Genomic DNA, 19,796 nt, shown 5'->3' with positions numbered 1-19,796 from the left:
GGGGGGTTAGCGGGGGGGGGGGCACGCTGCGCGGTTGAAGCCTCGTCCGTGAGGAGGCTTTGTCGCACATTTATCACGACCGCCTCACACGGGTCGGCCTTTATTTCTCGCGGCGGATTTGTTGACATGTTAAATGCAGGGAGTGTTTATCTCAGCAGCCAAAAAGGGTTGGTGCCACTGACGGCCGCTCATCCGAACACAAGGCTAATACGGTGGAAAGAACAGCTTTCTAAGTTTAGTTCTCTCTTAGCAGGTCTCATCATTTCTAAACCAGCTGGGATCCCCGTCGTAGCTGCACGCGAACGGGAGCCGGGGCAGGCTCGCCCGCTCAGACACTTTTCACCCCCCTTCCTTAGTTACCCGGAGTTCTTACTTTGCATCGCAACACTGCGAGAGTTCAAATCAATTTTATTTGTATTGCGCTTTTCGCGTAGAGCTGTCAAAAGGACGCTATACGGAGTAGCAGAAGGGAAATTGCTTGCCTGAACCAGCAAGTGAGGTAAAAAAAAAATAAATAAAGAAAAACTCTGTGGGAAGAAAAACACTCAAACAGTGGAGAAAAAAAACCCCCTGATGGGAAGAAATCTCAGGACGAACCCTTCATAGCCTCCTCTGGTTGGCCTGAGGTAAAGTAGAGGTAGAATGGATGTAACAGAAATGCAGTGAGGGATCTATCATGGCAAATAATCAAAGGGGTTAAGCAGGTTACAGTTGAGGTACTAAACTGGCTGGTAAAGTAGAAAGTCCAAATGAAGGGATTTATAATATACTAGACGGCACGCAGCATTTCAGTTGTACCTGGAACATGCAGGATGCCTTTGTGACCATGGTTACTAACCTGTGTCTGCAGCTGTCTAAGGACAGGCTCTCTATAGACACTGGCCCTGATTGACATGCCCTGGCTCCTCCCCTTGCAGATCCCCCAGTGGTGCGTGGACATGGTGAGGGCGTTGCCAGGCCCAAAGAGAGGCGTGGCCTGTACCCAGCCCAGAAGGGTGGCGGCCATGAGCGTGGCGCAGAGGGTGGCGGACGAGATGGACGTGATGCTGGGGCAGGAGGTGGGCTACTCCATCCGATTCGAGGACTGCAGCAGCGCCAAGACCATACTGAAGTAAGTCCCTCACACCTGCGAGCTTGCCCTCGAAACCACGTGTTTGCCCTCGAACCCACAAGTTTGCCCTCGAACACGCAAGTTTGCCCTCGAACACGCAAGTTTGCCCTCACACCCATGAGTTTGCCCTCACACCCATGAGTTTGCCCTCACACCCGTGAGTTTGCCCTCACACCCATGAGTTTGCCCTCGAACACGCAAGTTTGCCCTCACACCCATGAGTTTGCCCTCACACCCATGAGTTTGCCCTCACACTCGCGAGTTTGCCCTCTCGCGTGCCTTTGCGTGCCTTTCACATGCTATTTAGGCGTCACAGTTTGTCTCCCATTACCGGACGCCTGCTGTTTGTGAGCATTAGTCTTGTGAAAAGCACTGCGTGGCCTGCCGTAAACCATATGCTGAGCAGCACCCGCTCGCGCTCGTTCTGCTTATGGCTCGAGACTGTGTGAAGCCAACGTGATATTTCTGTTATGTCGAACGGCTCTGTTCTTTTTTGTTGTTGTCAGAATCCGAGGCAGTTCATGTGTTATTTCCTCCCCCTCAGGTACATGACGGACGGCATGCTGCTCCGGGAGGCCATGAACGACCCCCTGCTGGAGCGCTACGGCGTGATCATCCTGGACGAGGCCCACGAGCGCACGCTGGCCACCGACATCCTCATGGGGGTCCTGAAGGAGGTGGTCCGCCAGAGGTCGGACCTGAAGGTGCTCCCTCGCTCCGCCGTCCCAGAATCCCCCCCCCGCCGAAGGACGGACGCGTGTCGTTGCGCCGCCGTGGCCGTCGAAATGGCTTTCGGTGGCAGCTGTTTGCGTCTTGTTTCTCCCCCCCCCCCTCCCCCTCAGCCCCTCCACCCCTCCCCCCTTCGCCTTTTGCTGACAATCGGTGATGAAGTTTCCTTTGTTTGACAGCAGCGCAGCCATTGAGGAAAGACAAACTCGAGCGTTTAGCTCAGAAATGCATAGCCAGTCACTTTCCGGCGGCACGGAGATTGTTCCCGGGTCAGCCCATTTAGAGCCATCAATCCAGGAGGAGGGGAAGCGTAGAGTTTTTATAGATGGAACGCGCCGGACACAATTCTCATAAAGCAGATGGGTAATGACTGCTTGTTGTTAGGAACGAATCAAAGGTTATACATGTGTTCAAAGACTGTTAAATGAGGTCTAGGTTATTCTGAATGATCTTCTGCCTGTGTCCCTTCTAAATTTAAAGTTTAATTTGCCTTGATTAAGAGCAATTATAATGTTTTGCAGTGCGTAAAGCGGATACAGAGACAGTGGCCCGAAATATTTAGATTGAAAATTGAGAGAGGCTTCCCATCAGAATCCTAATGTGTTTTATCTAATGGGCTCGGTGGAACAGAGTGTGGCTGATGCAGCTCCTCGCATGTAAACTTATCTGACCTGGCCTGGGGGATCGAACAGCTGGGGAAGGCACCACAAGCCACTGTTTCACTAAGTTCACCTGGAAACCGCGTGAGATTCATTAACTAGTTAATTCTGTTCTTAAGTCGTAATTTTTAGTAGATGTTTTTTTTTTTTTTTTTTTCTGAGATCAGGTCATCGCCCAGTAGACCAAAGAGCCAGGGCACTGCACCCCACTGTTTCACGAATTTCACCTGTAAACCACAAGAAATCCTTTAACTAGTTGAGTTTTTAAATTTGTAATTCTTAATAAATGTTGTTTTTGTTTTTGTCCGAGATCAGGTGATCGTCATGAGCGCCACGCTAGACGCCGGAAAGTTCCAGGTGTACTTCGACAGCTGCCCCCTGCTGACCATCCCCGGGCGCACGCACCCCGTGGAGATCTTCTACACGCCCGAGCCCGAGAGGGACTACCTGGAGGCCGCCATCCGCACCGTCATCCAGATCCACATGTGCGAGGAGGAGGAGGGCGACGTCCTGCTCTTCCTCACCGGCCAGGAGGTGAGCGCGTTTCCTGGCGGGGGGGCGGGGGGGGGAGAAGCGGCATTCGCGGTGGAGAGCCGAGCTCGCGAGCGGCTATTCCGCACGCACGCGCGTGCAGGCGTGCGCCGAAACACGCATGCACACAAAGGTTAAAAAATCAATGCTCAGACTAATAGTGGTATTTAATGTCTGGCCCGGTCTGTTTGGAAAATACCCTAAAAATGGGAGAAAGTGACCCAGATTCTGCCCTCCTCATGAATCCCTGAAATTAAGCAATTTATTATTTTTTGCTCCCGCAAATGTTGCTTACTGATGTGTAATAGAGGGCGAGGTTCATGCCGAAAATGATGAATTTGGTCACAGCTGGGCAGGCTCAAGCCTGGCGGAAATGTGTCTGACAGCCCCGCCGTCTCCGGCAGGAGACGGGGAACGGTGCCCCCCCCCCGGCGCCGGCGGAGTGGTCGCGCGGCCCGTCGTCACGGGGAGGGTGGAAACGGCGTTAGCCCCCGCCCCGCCCCTCCAAGCCGGCTTTATAGCGCGTGAGGCAGAGCGGTATAAATGCCCCTCACACACAGCAAGCTAACCGGAGCATATTAATGACCATGCAGCTCTTAGTCCAGCCCAAACCGCTCGTGTTCCCTGGGTCTCTCTGAGGCCACCCGAGCGGCCTCGCTAATGAAATCATAATGGCTGGGCTTTCCACATCAGATAATGTAAAAATCAATTCCTTAGTGATAATTCATGATTAACTTGATTAATAATGAATAATTATTCATTACCCAATGGCTTAGGGTAGTGATATCGTACACGTGGAATATTGTAATTTGCCAATGTGAAATTTATGTATTGCAGTTAATCCAAGGTGATTGGTTGGCTAATGCCATTGAGAGGCCTATCTACGGCTGGTTAATACCTTGTGTGTGTGAACACAGGATCGCGAAAGGTTGAGCATAATCAGTTAAATTCCAAAAGAAGTTATGATGCTGTTTTGATACAGCATCATAAGAGCCACAGTTCCATCAATAACGCAGAATGGGAGGGAGGGTTTTTTTTTTTTTACTGAAATGTGTTGGGAATGATTGGACAATAATCTATCTGCAGAAATGGCTCTCTAAACCATTGCGTGGTTAGTTTATTAATGGCCTCTTAATTAGGTTAAAGTCAGTGTGAGGTGGGTCCGGCAGAAGCGATGTTCAAAGAGTCAGATGGCATGCCCCTGAGACTGTATTAACCTCTTCGGCTTCTGCTCCAAACTTTGATGTCTCCTAATGACTAGAATGGAAACCTGTTTTAAAGCACGCAAGCTGTTTTTTTTCTGTAAATCTTCGAGAGATAAGGGAGCATAATTTATAACGAAATAAACTGCGGGTGGAGGAGCGTCCCCTCGGTACGCGTTGAGGTGCTTTGTTGCGATAATCCTCGGCGAAAGGGAATAGGTGGGAGAACGAGCCACTGCAGCCTCACTGCTACACGGAAGCGCTTAGGCTGCGCCCACAGCAGTTAACCTCGATATGCAGATACGCAGGAGTCGTCCTAATTAGCCGGACTGAGGAGAGAGCGCTTAATTACACCAATTAAGCGGTTAACACCCACCTCGCCGTATACGGAGGGGAGCGGGCGAGCGAGCGAGCGTGCGCCGCGGTTCCCCCTCGTTTCAGGTACGGGGGGCGCTCGCTCGTCCCCCCCCAATCCCCCCCCCCCCACTCGACGCCAAATGTTATTTTTCATGACAGCTGCTGCGTCCAGAGTGCTGATGGGCTATTAATGCCGCGGCTAATTCCGCCGATCCATTTGTTTAGCACTCGAGCGCGTACCTCGGCTCGCGCTGATGAAGACACACAGCCGCTTTTGGCCCTGACACGCGCACACGCACACACACGCACACACACACACACACACACGCACCCCTATCACTTTTGTAACGCAGGCACCTTGAACTGGTTAGAATGTTACCAAACCAAACAAAAAGAAAAAAAGTTGCCTGCAGCCAAAAACGCTTTGAGAAAAGGGTATTAATTCTGCCGGGGCTGGGATTAGATTGCAGCGCCTTCAGTGTCAGAGAGTGGCCTTGATATGATAATGGAAAACAACGTATTAAAAATGGCTCCAGTAATTTCAGAATGCACCTCGCTCCAGGTTTCCGTGGAACGTTCTCTCCTGCGGTCAGCGCCAAGTAATTCATCTGGGTCACGTGACCTCTCGGGGAGCGCGCTGCACTACCCGCTGCCACCTGAGGGTGGTGCTGCAGCACAGGCTGAGGAGGCGCTCCGCCGAGCCAGTTATGTAGGTTACATGTTATGGCGCTCGTTTGAGACAAAACAATTGGATCAGTTCGTTAAGCGAAACCCGTTCTTGCAGTGCGTTATTCAGTTCCGCCCAAATCGCTCCCAAATTGTCATTGCGAGGCACGCGCTCGCGTTTTGGCAGGGATTTACCTTCCGTCAGGGAAGGTGGCGCCTGTCTCGTTCTCTGTTGCCAGAGGTTACCCTCCTTGAGTGGTTTAATTTAGTCCCTTGTACTATTTTAAGGAAATGCAGCGCTGGAAAAGGAGAGCTGAAATCATTTGCGGAGCCAGATGACGTATTGAAGATAGGCTTTTTGAAATCATGCAGAGCTTATTTTTTTAACTTTTCCCTTCTTAACAGATAAGATCGAAGCGACTGCTAATGCTAAGCGACAGCTCTTGCACTTGTTGAATTGTTCATTTAGATTGTGCTAAACCTTCTTTTATATGCATGTATTTGGGATTAATTGCATATTCCTGCGGATCTGCGTTTGAAACCATCCTGAATGCCCCTGCCAAGGATGTTGAAATTTAGGACACTTTATTTTGTGAAGCCAGCAATCCTAATCCTTCTGCTGGTACAAGATACTAAGGTACAGCTGTGTCCCTTTTTATATGGGAATACATGTTTAGCATTCTGCTTAAAAATGTTTTTTCCAAGCTTTGTTTTGCAGTAAAGGCTAATAAAAGCTAATCAGCTATGTTCTGTTACTTATCTGACTGATGGCTCTTGTGTGCCAAGGTGATACTCTGACTACAAAAACAAGCATTAATTGCTAACGCTAGCAGCCAGCCGTGTATGCATCGGTCATGGGCAGGACAAATGTGCCCCGTGCTGGTCCTCATTATTCTCTCTCTCATTTGGGCTTTTAGCAGACGCTCTTATCCAGAGCAACTTTTGGTCTCTGACCAGCCCAGTGGGGATCCTAATGGCTGCTTTACCCTTCTGGCGAAACGGCAGTTTTGCTCTGTGTCCCACCAGAAAGCATTTTCAAAGGTGACCCACCCCGGCCACTGTGAAATCCACGTTTCAAACAAGGGTAACTACCCGGACAAGTTTGGTCTGGCAGTTTGTAAAGGGTGCTGATGCACACAGACCCCTTGCACAAGATGCAGTTACAATAGAGAAGAGTCCGGAGTGTTCCTTGGGGTTTGTCAACTCCCCTCAGCTCCACCCCCTTTTGCTTGCGGAACAATCCAGGCAAATCGTGACCTCAGCGGTCCAAAACCACAGAGCAGCATTCCTGGTTAAGCCCCCGGCGGCCCCTCCGAGCCTCGCCACCGCCATTTCCGCCATGGCCCACCTGCTCTCCTGCGGCCGGTAATCTGCAGAGCCCAGCCGCATCCATCCTGAGTTCCCACCTGAGGAAGCCGGGAGCATCGCTTGCCTGCACCTTCATGAATATTTCAGGGTGCTGGTAGCAGAATGCCGGAAAGGGAATGAGACCCACCTACTTTTTAAACGGTCTCAAGTGGGTTTTATCTAAAAAAAAATAAAATGGCGAAGTTTGGATGATGGAGATCCTCGCTTTGGGACATTAAATTGATTGTTGTTTTGGGTCAGTGAGACATTTGTGGGAAGATAAATTTTTTGCACAGATGTGTTTGTATTGCATGGCAGTGTGCTGAAGTGCAGCGCTCTCTCTCGTGTTGCCTCGGTACATGATTGAAGGCATAATGAAGTTTTTCTCTTTTTTTGGCGGGGAGCTTCATTTGACAGCAGGGCCGTAGGGAGTTCTGATCCAGGCTTCATTTCCTTGCTTAGATATTCGCGGGCGCTCCGTGTTGCGTATGGGATCTCCCGCCCGCCGCGCGTCCTTACCGTTTCCGTAGGTGACACCGGGCCCGGAGCCTCGATGACCGCGCGCCTCACGCGGCGTGACGAGCGCCCGTCACCGACACTAATCGCCGCCGTCGTCTTTCAGGAAATCGACGAAGCCTGCAAGCGGATAAAGCGCGAGATCGACGACCTGGGGCCCGAGGTGGGGGACATCAAAATCATCCCGCTCTACTCCACCCTGCCCCCCCAGCAGCAGCAGAGGATCTTCGAGCCGCCTCCCCCCCGGAAGCCCAGCGGGGCGATAGGCAGGAAGGTACGTACGCTCGGAGCTCGGCGCCTCGCTGCTCGTCTCCTGGTTTAAAAAAGGAAAGAGGGAGGGAGGGAGGGAGGAGAGAGGGAGAGAGGGAGGGGGGGTACCTCCAGCTTTGGTGCAGAACTGACTCACGACATATGCTGCTTTTGTCAGCACACGATTCCCTCCAAATTATAACTTGGGTTTTTTTTCCTAACGCGCGCGCGGAGAGCAGCCTCGGGAAAGCCGGGGGAACTGCAGTCTTATCTGGCCACCTCTGTTCTGGCTCCGCGGGTCCTCGTCCTCACTTTGGGAACGGGGGCCAAAACCGCCCGCCGTCTTAATGCCAAAGAAACCGGCGCGAGTTACGGGCGCCAAGCGCTCCTCCACAGCTGTGTGTGTTGTGCTGGATCTGGCGCTCTATCACGCTCGACTGTGCCCCTGATTTCAGTGTCATTTTTTTTGTCTATTTATGGAAATTATAGAGATATTACCCACGTTCTATGCTTTTTTTTCCCCCTCCCTCCTCATTGTTGATTTAAAAATCCATACATCATGCCCACAAAACCTCTTGGACCGCAGCTCTGTTGGACAGGGATGCAAGGGAACGTTAAACTCGTTTATGAATCTGCAAACATTTACCCAAACGTCTGATGGTGGTTTGATGGATGGCTCATCGTTTGCCGCCTTCCCAATGGAGCCCGATTGATCTGTCATCGTTGGTATAAAAGATTATTAATAACTTTGTTTGACTGATCAAAAACCTGCCAGCACGTACGCAAACGCGCTCGTCGAGCGCTCTGCTTGCGGACGGAACACGCGGGCGCGGTCACGCGAGGGCCTGCCCGAAGTCTGACGTGACGGGTGGCATTTGCTTTGATGCCGCTGTTTTCGTGTTTCTTCAGATGTGAGCGAGGCTGTTCCTGGCTTTCTTCTGTGTCAGTGCTTGCCACTTTCAGCGAATTATTCTTCCCGTTTTCTCCCCAATTTGAAACAGCCAATCATATTTTTATCGGCGCTCTGCCGCAACCTCCGCTATCAATTTGGAAGAGAGCGTGCGAGCAGGATGGCGGCCGCCGCTTTTTATCGCACCGTGGTTCGCGTGTCGGGCGTGCCGAGGCGTCGGCGGAGGGCGTTTCATAAGCGGTAGGCCAGCAGGCGCCCAGACGACGGGAGGGAGCCGCTGGTGCATAAGATGGCGCATGAAGCCCGTCCATCCCTGGGCGACGGTAGAGCTGATTTTGTGTCGCCTTGCTGGGGTCCTGGGTGCAGTCGGCACACACTAGAACAGAGCCTTGCGATACCTGACCATGAGGTCCATCCACACACTAGAACATAGCCTTACGATACCTGACCATGAGGTCCATCCACACACTAGAACAGAGCCTTACGATACCTGACCATGAGGTCCATCCACACACTAGAACAGAGCCTTGCGATACCTGACCATGAGGTCCATCCACACACTAGAACAGAGCCTTGCGATACCTGACCATGAGGTCCATCCACACACTAGAACAGAGCCTTACGATACCTAACCATGAGGTCCATCCACACACTAGAACAGAGCCTTGCGATACCTGACCATGAGGTCCATCCACACACTAGAACAGAGCCTTGCGATACCTGACCATGAGGTCCATCCACACACTAGAACAGAGCCTTGCGATACCTGACCATGAGGTCCATCCACACACTAGAACAGAGCCTTACGATACCTGACCATGAGGTCCATCCACACACTAGAACATAGCCTTACGATACCTGACCATGAGGTCCATCCACACACTAGAACAGAGCCTTACGATACCTGACCATGAGGTCCATCCACACACTAGAACAGAGCCTTACGATACCTGACCATGAGGTCCATCCACACACTAGAACAGAGCCTTACGATACCTGACCATGAGGTCCATCCACACACTAGAACAGAGCCTTGCGATACCTGACCATGAGGTTCATCCACACACTAGAACAGAGCCTTGCGATACCTGACCATGAGGTCCATCCACACACTAGAACAGAGCCTTACGATACCTGACCATGAGGTCCATCCACACACTAGAACATAGCCTTACCATACCTGACCATGAGGTCCATCCACACACTAGAACAGAGCCTTACGATACCTGACCTGGGTCCATCCACACACTAGAACAGAGCCTTACGATACCTGACCATGAGGTCCATCCACACACTAGAACAGAGCCTTACGATACCTGACCATGAGGTCCATCCACACACTAGAACAGAGCCTTGCGATACCTGACCATGAGGTCCATCCACACACTAGAACAGAGCCTTAACATACCTGACCATGAGGTCCATCCACACACTAGAACATAGCCTTACGATACCTGACCATGAGGTCCATCCACACACTAGAACATAGCCTTACGATACCTGAACATGAGGTCCTTCCACACACTAGAACAGAGCCTTACGATACCTGACCATGAGGTCCTTCCACACACTAGAACAGAGCCTTACGATACCTGACCATGAGGTCGATCCACACACTAGAACAGAGCCTTACGATACCTGACCATGAGGTCCATCCACACACTAGAACAGAGCCTTACGATACCTGACCATGAGGTCCTTCCACACACTAGAACAGAGCCTTACGATACCTGACCATGAGGTCCATCCACACACTAGAACAGAGCCTTACGATACCTGACCATGAGGTCCATCCACACACTAGAACATAGCCTTACGATACCTGACCATGAAGTCCATCCACACACTAGAACAGAGCCTTACGATACCTGACCATGAGGTCCATCCACACACTAGAACAGAGCCTTTCGATACCTGACCATGAGGTCCATCCACACACTAGAACAGAGCCTTACGATACCTGACCATGAGGTCCATCCACACACTAGAACAGAGCCTTACGATACCTGACCATGAGGTCCATCCACACACTAGAACAGAGCCTTACGATACCTGACCATGAGGTCCATCCACACACTAGAACAGTGCCTTAATAGATATCTGACCATGAGGTCCATCCACACACTGGAACAGTGCCTTAATAGATACATGACTATGGGGGTCTATTCACACACTAGAACCGAGCCTTAGTAGATACCTGACTATGGGGGTCTATTCACGCACTAGAACAGAGCCCCAACAGATTCCTGACTGTGGGGTCCATCCATGCACTAGAACACAGATTTAACAGGATGACCTACCTAGCAGGTCCCACCCCTTGAGTTGGGTTTGTAGCCTCCTCCTTCGTTGCCTTTGCGGTTCTCCGTTCCTTGGCTGCCGCAGTGGACAGCTGCATGAACGCAACAAGTGGCGCCTGAGAATTTACGCCCGTGGTTTACAGCAATCCGTACCGTTATTAAGTTGTCTGATGTCCAAACGCATGGTCATTGCTCCAGAGGTGAAGAGCTCAGCTAATGCAGCGGTGGGGGAAAAGGTGCATGGATGGTTTAACCACTGTCCATAACTGATAGAAACTCTGTGATCATTATTCTCTGTCCAGAGGTAGGGGAAGCAGCGAGCTAGGCCAAGCAACCATAGTCCTTTATGCTGTTTGTTCCCCCAAGTAATGCCGTTTAATTCTTTACACTTGTTGGCCATGTATTCTGGCTTTTTATTAAAATGCAAATGCTATTTCAGGCCGATGTCTATTAGCGGAACAAGGAGGCGTAGGGAAGAGTACCGAAAGGCTAATTTAACACCTGCGCTGGGAAATATTTTGCACAAATGTTTCCCCCCCATTTCGGAGTGCCCGACACGCGCTACGGGCCTGTCTCATCGCTGCATCCTTCTCCAAGTTGGGCCGGTGCCTCTGCCAGCACCTGCGTCCTGTGAGAGGTGTGAAGTCGAGCGAGTGCTTCTCTCCCGGCCTGCAGTCGTGCAGCTGGGCTGCTGCAGTGGCTGCGCCGCAGGACAGTTAATGCAGAAACCGCATTACGCAGTTAATGCAGACACCGCATTACGCAGTTAATGCAGATACCGCATTACGCAGTTAATGCAGAAACCGCATTACAGAGGATTAGACTCCAGATTTAAGTCTAAGAATTCTGGGATTATTTTTTATCTCAGTCATAGACTGGCAGCAAAGCCATGAAATGCATTTTCAGTTTGTTTTTACGTTACTAATTTGAGTGTGTACACACACACACATGCAAATTCCTTTTTACTTTGTTAAACTCAATGTTTGCAGTTTTGAGTTATCACATGAACACGCAGTCCTATTCACGCGTGCACTTGCTGCCCTACACACATTTTAGTTCACAGAATGACAAATAATACACACAGGCTGCACCCTACCAATCAACAAGAGATATATGCACAATACATTAATGCTGGAACACGCACAACTTACACGGCTGTTCCTCCACACGCATACTGAAACACACAACCAAACAAACCATACTCATAACAAACAACACACACACACACACACAGACAAACACGCCATGTAACTCAAAACGAAACTCACTCGGACATACAAACGAATTTCATTGTTGAGAGGCATCAGGGGTAGTTATTAGAAACAGATGCCACATTTAGCCTTGTCACTGCATATAATATTCTTCATCTGATTTTACTTTGGCTCTAGACCAGAACAGTGATCCTGTTGTTATGAAAAGTATGTTAATTTCATAACGACTCCTGGAAGCAAGCATTCTCTGTCATTGTTCTGCTGAGCTGTCAATAACTGTTGAAACAAACGGTTGAAATATTTGTAATTCTTGTTTGATGAGAATAATTATGGGTGGAGAAATTCTGTGTGCTAATAATTCATCTGAATTGTTTAAATTGTAAATTATATTGCAATCTTTATTAAATAATAGTAATTGAGCATGCTGTTTATCTGTGTAGTTCTTCATTTTCAGAAGAATAAAGCAAGGTGGTGTTAATGCAAGATCAAATGTAATTCCCCCTCCATGCCAAGACATACATTAGCTGGATCAACAAAGCTGCTAGCAGTCTAGTTTACAGTAGATGCCAATGTATTGCAAAGCATACACACAAACATAGCAATCCCCTTATATCTGAATAACACGTGCATGAATGTGTATTCAGAGTATTAGTAGGCTTTTATTTTGAAAGCAGCAGTTAGTGATGATGTTTACAGGATGTTTAAACTGCCCATTGACTTTAACCTCAGAATGTGAGAACAACACGGCCATTCGCTTCCATTACTTCTAACTCCACATCAGTGTCATTTATTCTCTCTTTCCCCTCTCGAGTAATCGATGACATGCTTGGTTTGTTCTGTTAAATTGTTATTTTGGGCAGAGTATGGGTAATGCTTGTATTAAGGGAGCCACAATAAGCTCAGGCTTCAGCCTATACCTTTTTTTCGGTGCAGAGAATATAATGTTTTAATTTTGGTTTATTTTGATACAATGACTTGGTATTATTTTACCTTTTTTTTCATAAATGTATGGTGAAATTGTTAAGACCGAAAAAATAAAATAAATAAATAAACTAAAACATGCTTGTGTAAGAGGTTAGGGGGGAGAAAATCAGTAGCGCACTTCCTGTAACCTTATTCCTGTCTTCCTGGACAGGCAAAAAATTGGAGCTCTGTATTATGAAGCATTACCATTTATTTAAATGACAGTGTCTGCCCGAATATAGGATCTTGTAAGTACGATTTTGTTTTGTTATGGGTTGGATTACGGTAAATCAGCCTTGACACCTTTGGAGCGGCGAGCCGACTCGGGTTCCTCTGCTTTGGCCGGACGGGCGCATATCAGACCTCCTTAATCAGCGTCCGTTTCCTTCCGCCGGGTTTAAACGAGAGAGAGAAACATTCCGCTCGGCCTTTTCTTTTCCCTGCCACAGCACATCATTTTATCTCCGCCGGCTCCTTTGTGTGTACAGAGGGCTCAGGATTTGCAACAGTTTGATTGCGCTAAGCCGCGGACGGGAATTTTTAAAAGTTCAAACATTATCTGTGTTTGCTCGCGCCGTTCGGAGGCGTGTTGACATGAAAAGAGCGACACGGTTACTCGGGGGCCGGGTCTGAATATGGCACGGCCCGGGAGATGCCATCTCTGCGCTCGGAGAGAGAGAGAGAGAGAGAGAGAGAGACCGGGAGGAGGAGGAGGAGGGAGGGAAAAAAGGCCCCGGCGATTTGCATTCCGCGTTTCTCCGAAGCCGCGCCCGTTGGAAGGCGGCGGCGTTGGCGGCCGCTCTCTCTCCCAGGTGATTCCGGAGGTGTCCGGGCAGTCTGCACGCCTTCAAGTATCATTTTCCCTGCCCCTCGGATATCCTGGGCGACTCCGGTCGCATGGAGACGAGCTTAAATTACCTTGTTAAAATGTCAGGTTGTCAGAGCCCCAGTATATATAACCCCGCCATGCAAATAAGGACCCGCAGGCAGCGTGTAAACACCTGAACAAATTCCTGGCCATCAGCACCTTGGCAAGGTCGAATAATTGAACCAGCTCGGCCGCCTGGCGGAGCCCAAACGGACTTGTCATTTTTATTAGGATTGGACGGCGGCGGCGGCGGCGGCGGCGGCGGTGGGGAAGGGAATAATTGAACGCGGGCGCGGCGTAACGCGGCGGATTCCCCCCCCCCGTTATGTCAGAGACTGATGCTGATGTTAGTGGGGGTGTGGCGAGACGTCGCAGGCGAGAGCCTCGCGGAAAGGTAATGGAAGAATTAGGGCGCGGCGCGACGGCAGCCGCGCATGCTGATGAGCGCATTAAGCCCGGCCGTCCATTAGCACGCGCGTTTCCCCATCAGCGCGCCATTTCCTCCCAAAAAAAACCCCACAAAAAACGCAGCTGATCGCCCCTTTACAGTTTAATGATTTTGTGCTGGAGCTTCCATTCACTGTAATTACCAACAAAGACTTTAATCCCCCCCCACCCCACACCCTTCGCCCTTCTGAAGTATCCTTCTTGAGCATTTTTGACAAATGGGCTCTATTAGTACAAGGATTTCTTTCCCCCTTTTTCTGGATCTTTCTTGTCTTCTGGGTATTCCTTGAAATGTCAGACCCGTACGTCCATGGCAAACATTTTAGCGCCTAGCGTACGTGTCCAGGCCCAGAGCGTTAAGGAGCTCTCCGTATCTTTACTGATCGGGAGAGGTGGCTTTATCTGTCAACGCTGCAGTTTCCCCACCGCGTTGGTGAAGAACGGCCTTGTTAGTTAGAGTCCCAGACTCTGCTTGGTAATGACCTGGAAGTAACATGCAGCGATAATGATGTAATGATATCACCGATGAAAAGTCTGCTCCACAATATGGCCACAGACTAGCAGGAGCCAGCCCCCGTGCCTTTTAAGCACTCCCGGGCTCCATATGTGCTTAGAATCAATGTAATCGATGGGAGGCTATCCGCTCTCACGTGATTATGAAATGTCAGCAAGGCGCTGTTGCCGTTGTGTCCTCCCACCGCCCGATATTCCAATGCCCGTTAGCGCCACGGCTAACGTGCTAGTCTCTCGTAGTTATGTAATGTAATAATGAGTATTGGAGGTGGAGCCGGCGCTGCTTATTTACTGCATGTCATCGTGCTAATATGAAGACCGATGCCGGCGATCTGTGCGCGCCCCGATCTGCGAGGCTCTCCGCTCCCTTGATTAAATTGGCGGGAGCCTAGCTCGCCCGCGCGGCGCAGTAAAGTCGCGCGGGCGGCCGCGCCGTTTCCGAGCGAGAGATCACCCTCTTCGTCCTCGGCCGCGTACTTGGTCACCTTGGTTCCAGATCGTTCGCGGGTGGATCATTGGCTCCGGGAAAAAGGCGCAGTTTCCCGGCACCCTCGGGTCACTAAATGCGGCTAAGCGCTGTTAATTTCTCGCATGCTTCGCCAAGCAATTTGCAGGGGTTTAATTTGGACGGGGAAGGGAAGGGGGAGCCGTTTGTGAGATTTACGACGCTCCGGTGCTCGTGCACGCCGGCTCGCGTTGATGGCTGCAGACATTAATAAGTGTCAGCCGATGCTCTGCTTTGTTTTGCGATCTGTCTTGAAAGTGTCTCCAATTCATAAGCGCTATGACAGCCCCCGATCCCTTTGATATGTGCGCTGACAGTTTCACGGGCCCATATTAAATTAGAGTGGTCCGCGCGAACCCAACTTGGGGAAGGGAGCCGACTGGTTGAGTAGTAAATGTCACCGATGCCATCTCTCTTATTAGTTTGAGGGGTGCGTAGATCGAAGAGCCCAAATCTCTGTCAGTTATCCGCTCGCCGGTTTGGCTCAAAGCGCCCGTCCGGTGTTGCCGCGGCAGCTCGGGCCTCAGCTCCCGCCCCCGGCTCACCACGGAGAGTTTTTATTGGCTGGCTGCAGTCTCCTTTACCGGACGGACTGTTAATTTCAAGCGGGATGCATCACGGTAGGTTAAGGATGGGAGAAGCCCTAATACGGTCCACAGCGCTAATAACCGAACAGCACTGCATTCTAGTCGCTAGGGAAACGCGCGGCGGTAAAAGATGGGATTTAAGCGGCGGTCTGGCTCGGGGCTTCCGGCGGCCCGGGGCAGCTGCGGCTCCAGAGACGGGGCGCGGGGGCCGGTGAGCGCGGCGCTCCTGCCCTGCGGCGCTCGTTAACGGCCGCGGGGCAAAACCGTGAGCTCGCCCGCCAGAGCCGGTACCCAACAAATTCAGTCCTCCAACCAAAAGAAACTTGATTTCGCTGATAAGGAAAGCTTTTATAATACATTTTAAGGGTTCCACTGGGGAAGTAGGGATTTAAAACCAAAGGTTTCACATTCCAACCCCCCCAGATGGACCGCCGCTGTCATGCTTTTGAGCGCTGTGCTGAACTCGAATGGCTCTGTGAAACACCCCCCCCCCGGTCAGTGGGTGTGAGTAAAACATTTAGAAGGCGTGGGCCCCTGCGTCACCGGAGCAGAGCACTGCGTACATATTTAATGAGGTGTCTTTGTGTGTTGTACCTTCGTCCCGAGCCGTGCTCTTTCCGGGCGGTCCCCCCCGACCCTGTGGCTGCGTCAGGTGGGCGGCGGGGCGGCTCGCGGCCCCGCCCTCTGTTTGCGCGTACGTCGCCGCGGCCGGCGGTTGATGCGTACGAACTGACGGGGTCGGCCGGACGCTGCCGCCCCGGACGCCCGCGTGTCATTAGCCGCTGATGAGCTTTTCCAAGCGGAACCCGGGGATCACACGGGTCAGCGTCGTGAGGGAGCGTTCAGCCCGGGCCCTCGCTCCGGGCCCCACGCTGTGAAATCTACAAAAGAAATCAATAATTAACGCGGGTCAATTGGCGTTTAATTGGAAAAAATACACAGAGGCAAAGGTCCAGCCTGCCGAGGCCAACCCACTCTATTATTATTTGGTCATTTTTCTTACAGTTGAGGTGGTTTTCTTGTTTTTTACGGATGTTGGATTGTGCTCCGGAGCGCTCGAGCCTGTCACGGTCGCGGCGTGGTCAAGCGGTTGAAGTGTGGGGTTGAAAGCGCGGCCGGGCCCACCTCCTGTTTCGGGGAGAGATTCCGAGGCGCGGCCTGGTCTTCCTGACCTCGGAGGGGAGAGCGCTAACTCGTTATGCCAACAGCCGTGGTGAGGGAAAGAAGGGGGGAAAAAAAGACCTGAATTCCTGAAGTCTGGCCCAGCTGCAGGTTCTGGCTCCGCTTTTCGCGGGGTCGCCCTCCCCCCCCCTCCCGGTCTGCCGCCGGGGTCCGGCTGGCGTGTGGCGAAGGCCGCGCCCGGTTTCCCTCTGTTTGTTTAAAGCTGACGGAGAGACCCGCCCGCAGATGCTACTCATTCCATCCCCGCGCCTCCGTCCGGCTGTCAGGGCCCGCTGACGGGCTCGCTGTGAGGGGATAACAGCCGCGGCCGAGGATCCGGGATTCCCAGGCGTTCCGATTCCCTGGTTCTCCTCCCGTCGCTTAGAGTCCTGGCGGGAATCCATTATTTATTAGTTTATTTAAGATTATTCGGGGTCCCGTTAATATTTGAGCTTGAGTAAATGTTGCGGGCGGCCGCAGTGCTTTGATCAGCCGCAGCGCGTCTGACAGTGAGGAGATTTAAGCGTTTCCGAGCTGCGTGATACTCCGCGTGGCCTTGGTTGCAATCTGAGGAACAGTGCCGTTATATAAAGAACATCGTATCTGAAAATGAAGGGGTTTTCTTTGTTGTTGTATTTTTAGAAATGTTTTTGTTCTGATCTCTCTCTAAAGCAGCAATCCCCGTTCCACTACCACATGAATTTGCCGTCACGTTTGGATAATTGCAGTTAACCACAGAGCTAATTCATTTTAATGAAACTTGTCTCCTCTTTCAAAGAGGCTTTTTAGCTCTCTTCCAGCAGTCCATTTGGGCCTTGTCAATTTGGCGAGTTTAGCGGGTGCACTTACGCGTCCGCGCCAGGCTCTCACCTCCGGGCACATGACTCATCGGCGCGTTCGGGCGGGATCCTCGCGTGCGACCCGTTTTGTTCCCGTTTTGTTTTCCGGAGCGTTTTAGCGCGTGATTTACCGCGGCTTTTATTTTCACGGGAAATTAACAGCGACGGTTTTTGACGAAGTACGAATGGCGGACAGCGGCGCAAAGCGGATTTGGAATCGGCTCTCTCCATCAGCGTAACGTGCCCCGATTGGGGGGGGGGAAAAACTTGGAGCTGGGAAATAATTTTGATGGCGCTCTCGCTCAGACAGAAGGCGTTCCTTCAGAAACGGAGAGGTTTTTCCGCGCGCGGGCGACACTGCGTCTGCTCCGGGGCGAGGAAGCGCTGATGCGTTTGGACGCGGCGCCCCGCTGAAAGCGGCCCGTTTGGGCTCGCCGGCGGTCTGCCAGGCGCGATCCCGCTCCTCCGCCCGGGGTCCGCTATGCCGCCTGCACCGGGACGCTCCGCAGACGTGTCCGCCGGATTCAGTTCGCTCGCGATACGTTGCTCTCGCCCTCCGAAAAGTACTTTTTGGGGGAAGTGGAACGCGCTCTTTTTTTCTTCTTGTTCCCCTCCTCTTTCCTCTAGGGCTCTCTCCCTCTGCTGAAAAGCTCTCGTGTTGAATAGGGCAGCCCATAGAGCTGTAATCGAGCCCTCGCGTCGCGCTCCGCACGACCCCCCGGTGGGCACGGTTATTCTGGGGTGGTGGGGGGGTGGGGGTCATCATTTAAACATCATCCCTAATGTTTTGTCCATTCCTCCTGCGCTGACGCTGTTCCAGTATCGACACCCTTCCGCCGAGCTCCGTGCTCAGCAGACTGGAATCCTCCCCTGCTTCCTTTGTCCTTTGTTTCTGCTGTTTTCAGCCAGATGAATGCATAATTGTGCTGGTCTTTGTGTCTGTGGTGCTGGTGCTTGAGGTTTATGAATGAATGAATAAATGTTTGACTAAGTGTTTGATTAAGTAAATGTCTATTGTGAATGAGTAAATGTATGAATCAATGAGTGAATGAATGAATCAGTGAATGGCTGAATGAAGGGATTTGTGAAGTGGTGTTGGCTGGTTTTCCTTCTGAAAGTATCATGTCTGCAGCCCCCACCCTAACGTGAAGGGGAATAAACGCTGCCCCGCTCATTTCCGCAGGTTGTGGTGTCGACAAACATCGCCGAGACATCCCTGACAATCGACGGCGTGGTGTTTGTAATTGATCCCGGATTTGCCAAGCAAAAGGTTAGACTCTGCCCCCCCCTTCCCCACCTCCCACCCCCCCCCCCCAAACCCCTGCATAATCTCCTCCCATCACCTGCTTCTGTTGCCCACAAAATCCTCAGATAAACGCTCACATGCGTCTGACAGCGCGGGAGATGGAAATGCTATTTATTTATTCTTCTGACATTTGGAAGCCCGGCGAAAAAAAAAAAGAGCGGGAGGGAGAACAAGAAAACCATTTAAGATGGGATTCTCTCTTCTCCCGGAGTCAAAATGGCGGAACGGCTCAGAGAAGCCGGCCGTGGCGTTGTTGGCTGCTCTCACCGGTCTGTGCTGCGGTCCCTCTCCCCCTCCCTTCAGGTGTACAATCCCCGCATCAGGGTGGAGTCCCTGCTGGTGACGGCCATCAGCAAAGCCTCCGCCCAGCAGAGGGCGGGGCGCGCCGGGAGGACACGCCCAGGGAAGTGTTTCCGCCTCTACACAGAGAAGGCCTACAAGACCGAGATGCAGGTGAGTCGCCCGTCTTTCTGTTTGGGGGGGGGGGGGGGAGCGGCCCCCTGCCCTTTCCGTGTTGGCGGGGTCTGTGAGGTTTCTGTGCTCGACTGCGATGCCTTACATCAGACCGCCTGCTTCTGCGGAGGCTTCCCTTGACCTCACCCAGGGAGCACAACAGAGACTTTCTCTCAACAATCGCGGGACAAAAAAAAGGCATCAAGCATTCCACTCCCATTCAAGCTCACAATATAAATACCAAGTGAAGTGCAGCCTTTGAGATCTGTTACTGAGCGCGCTCCGTGTTTAAATGCGCCGGGTGTCCGAGGTCGCGCCGGGTTCGTTCGGCGATCTTAAGGAGATGTATTCACACGGGTAAGGAAAGGC

At 51.6% G+C, this 19,796-nt stretch overlaps 1 protein-coding gene across 2 annotated transcripts in view; it reads left to right on the top strand.

Moving 5' to 3' along the window:
- The window catches only part of dhx15 (DEAH (Asp-Glu-Ala-His) box helicase 15), a 40,410-nt gene that overhangs the window by 6,870 nt on the left and 13,744 nt on the right, over positions 1–19,796 (top strand). For both annotated transcript variants that reach the window (XM_064343476.1, XM_064343475.1), the window contains exons 3-8: positions 918–1,111; positions 1,656–1,815; positions 2,815–3,033; positions 7,225–7,392; positions 18,852–18,938; positions 19,278–19,427. In XM_064343476.1, coding sequence (XP_064199546.1) covers positions 918–1,111; positions 1,656–1,815; positions 2,815–3,033; positions 7,225–7,392; positions 18,852–18,938; positions 19,278–19,427 — 978 coding nt within the window. The remainder of the gene's footprint in view (positions 1–917; positions 1,112–1,655; positions 1,816–2,814; positions 3,034–7,224; positions 7,393–18,851; positions 18,939–19,277; positions 19,428–19,796) is intronic.

Source organism: Anguilla rostrata, chromosome 7 (assembly GCF_018555375.3).
Source record: "Anguilla rostrata isolate EN2019 chromosome 7, ASM1855537v3, whole genome shotgun sequence".
NCBI lineage: Eukaryota > Metazoa > Chordata > Actinopteri > Anguilliformes > Anguillidae > Anguilla > Anguilla rostrata.
Note: the sequence above shows the minus strand (reverse complement) of the source record. Positions and strands in the feature narration are given on the sequence as shown.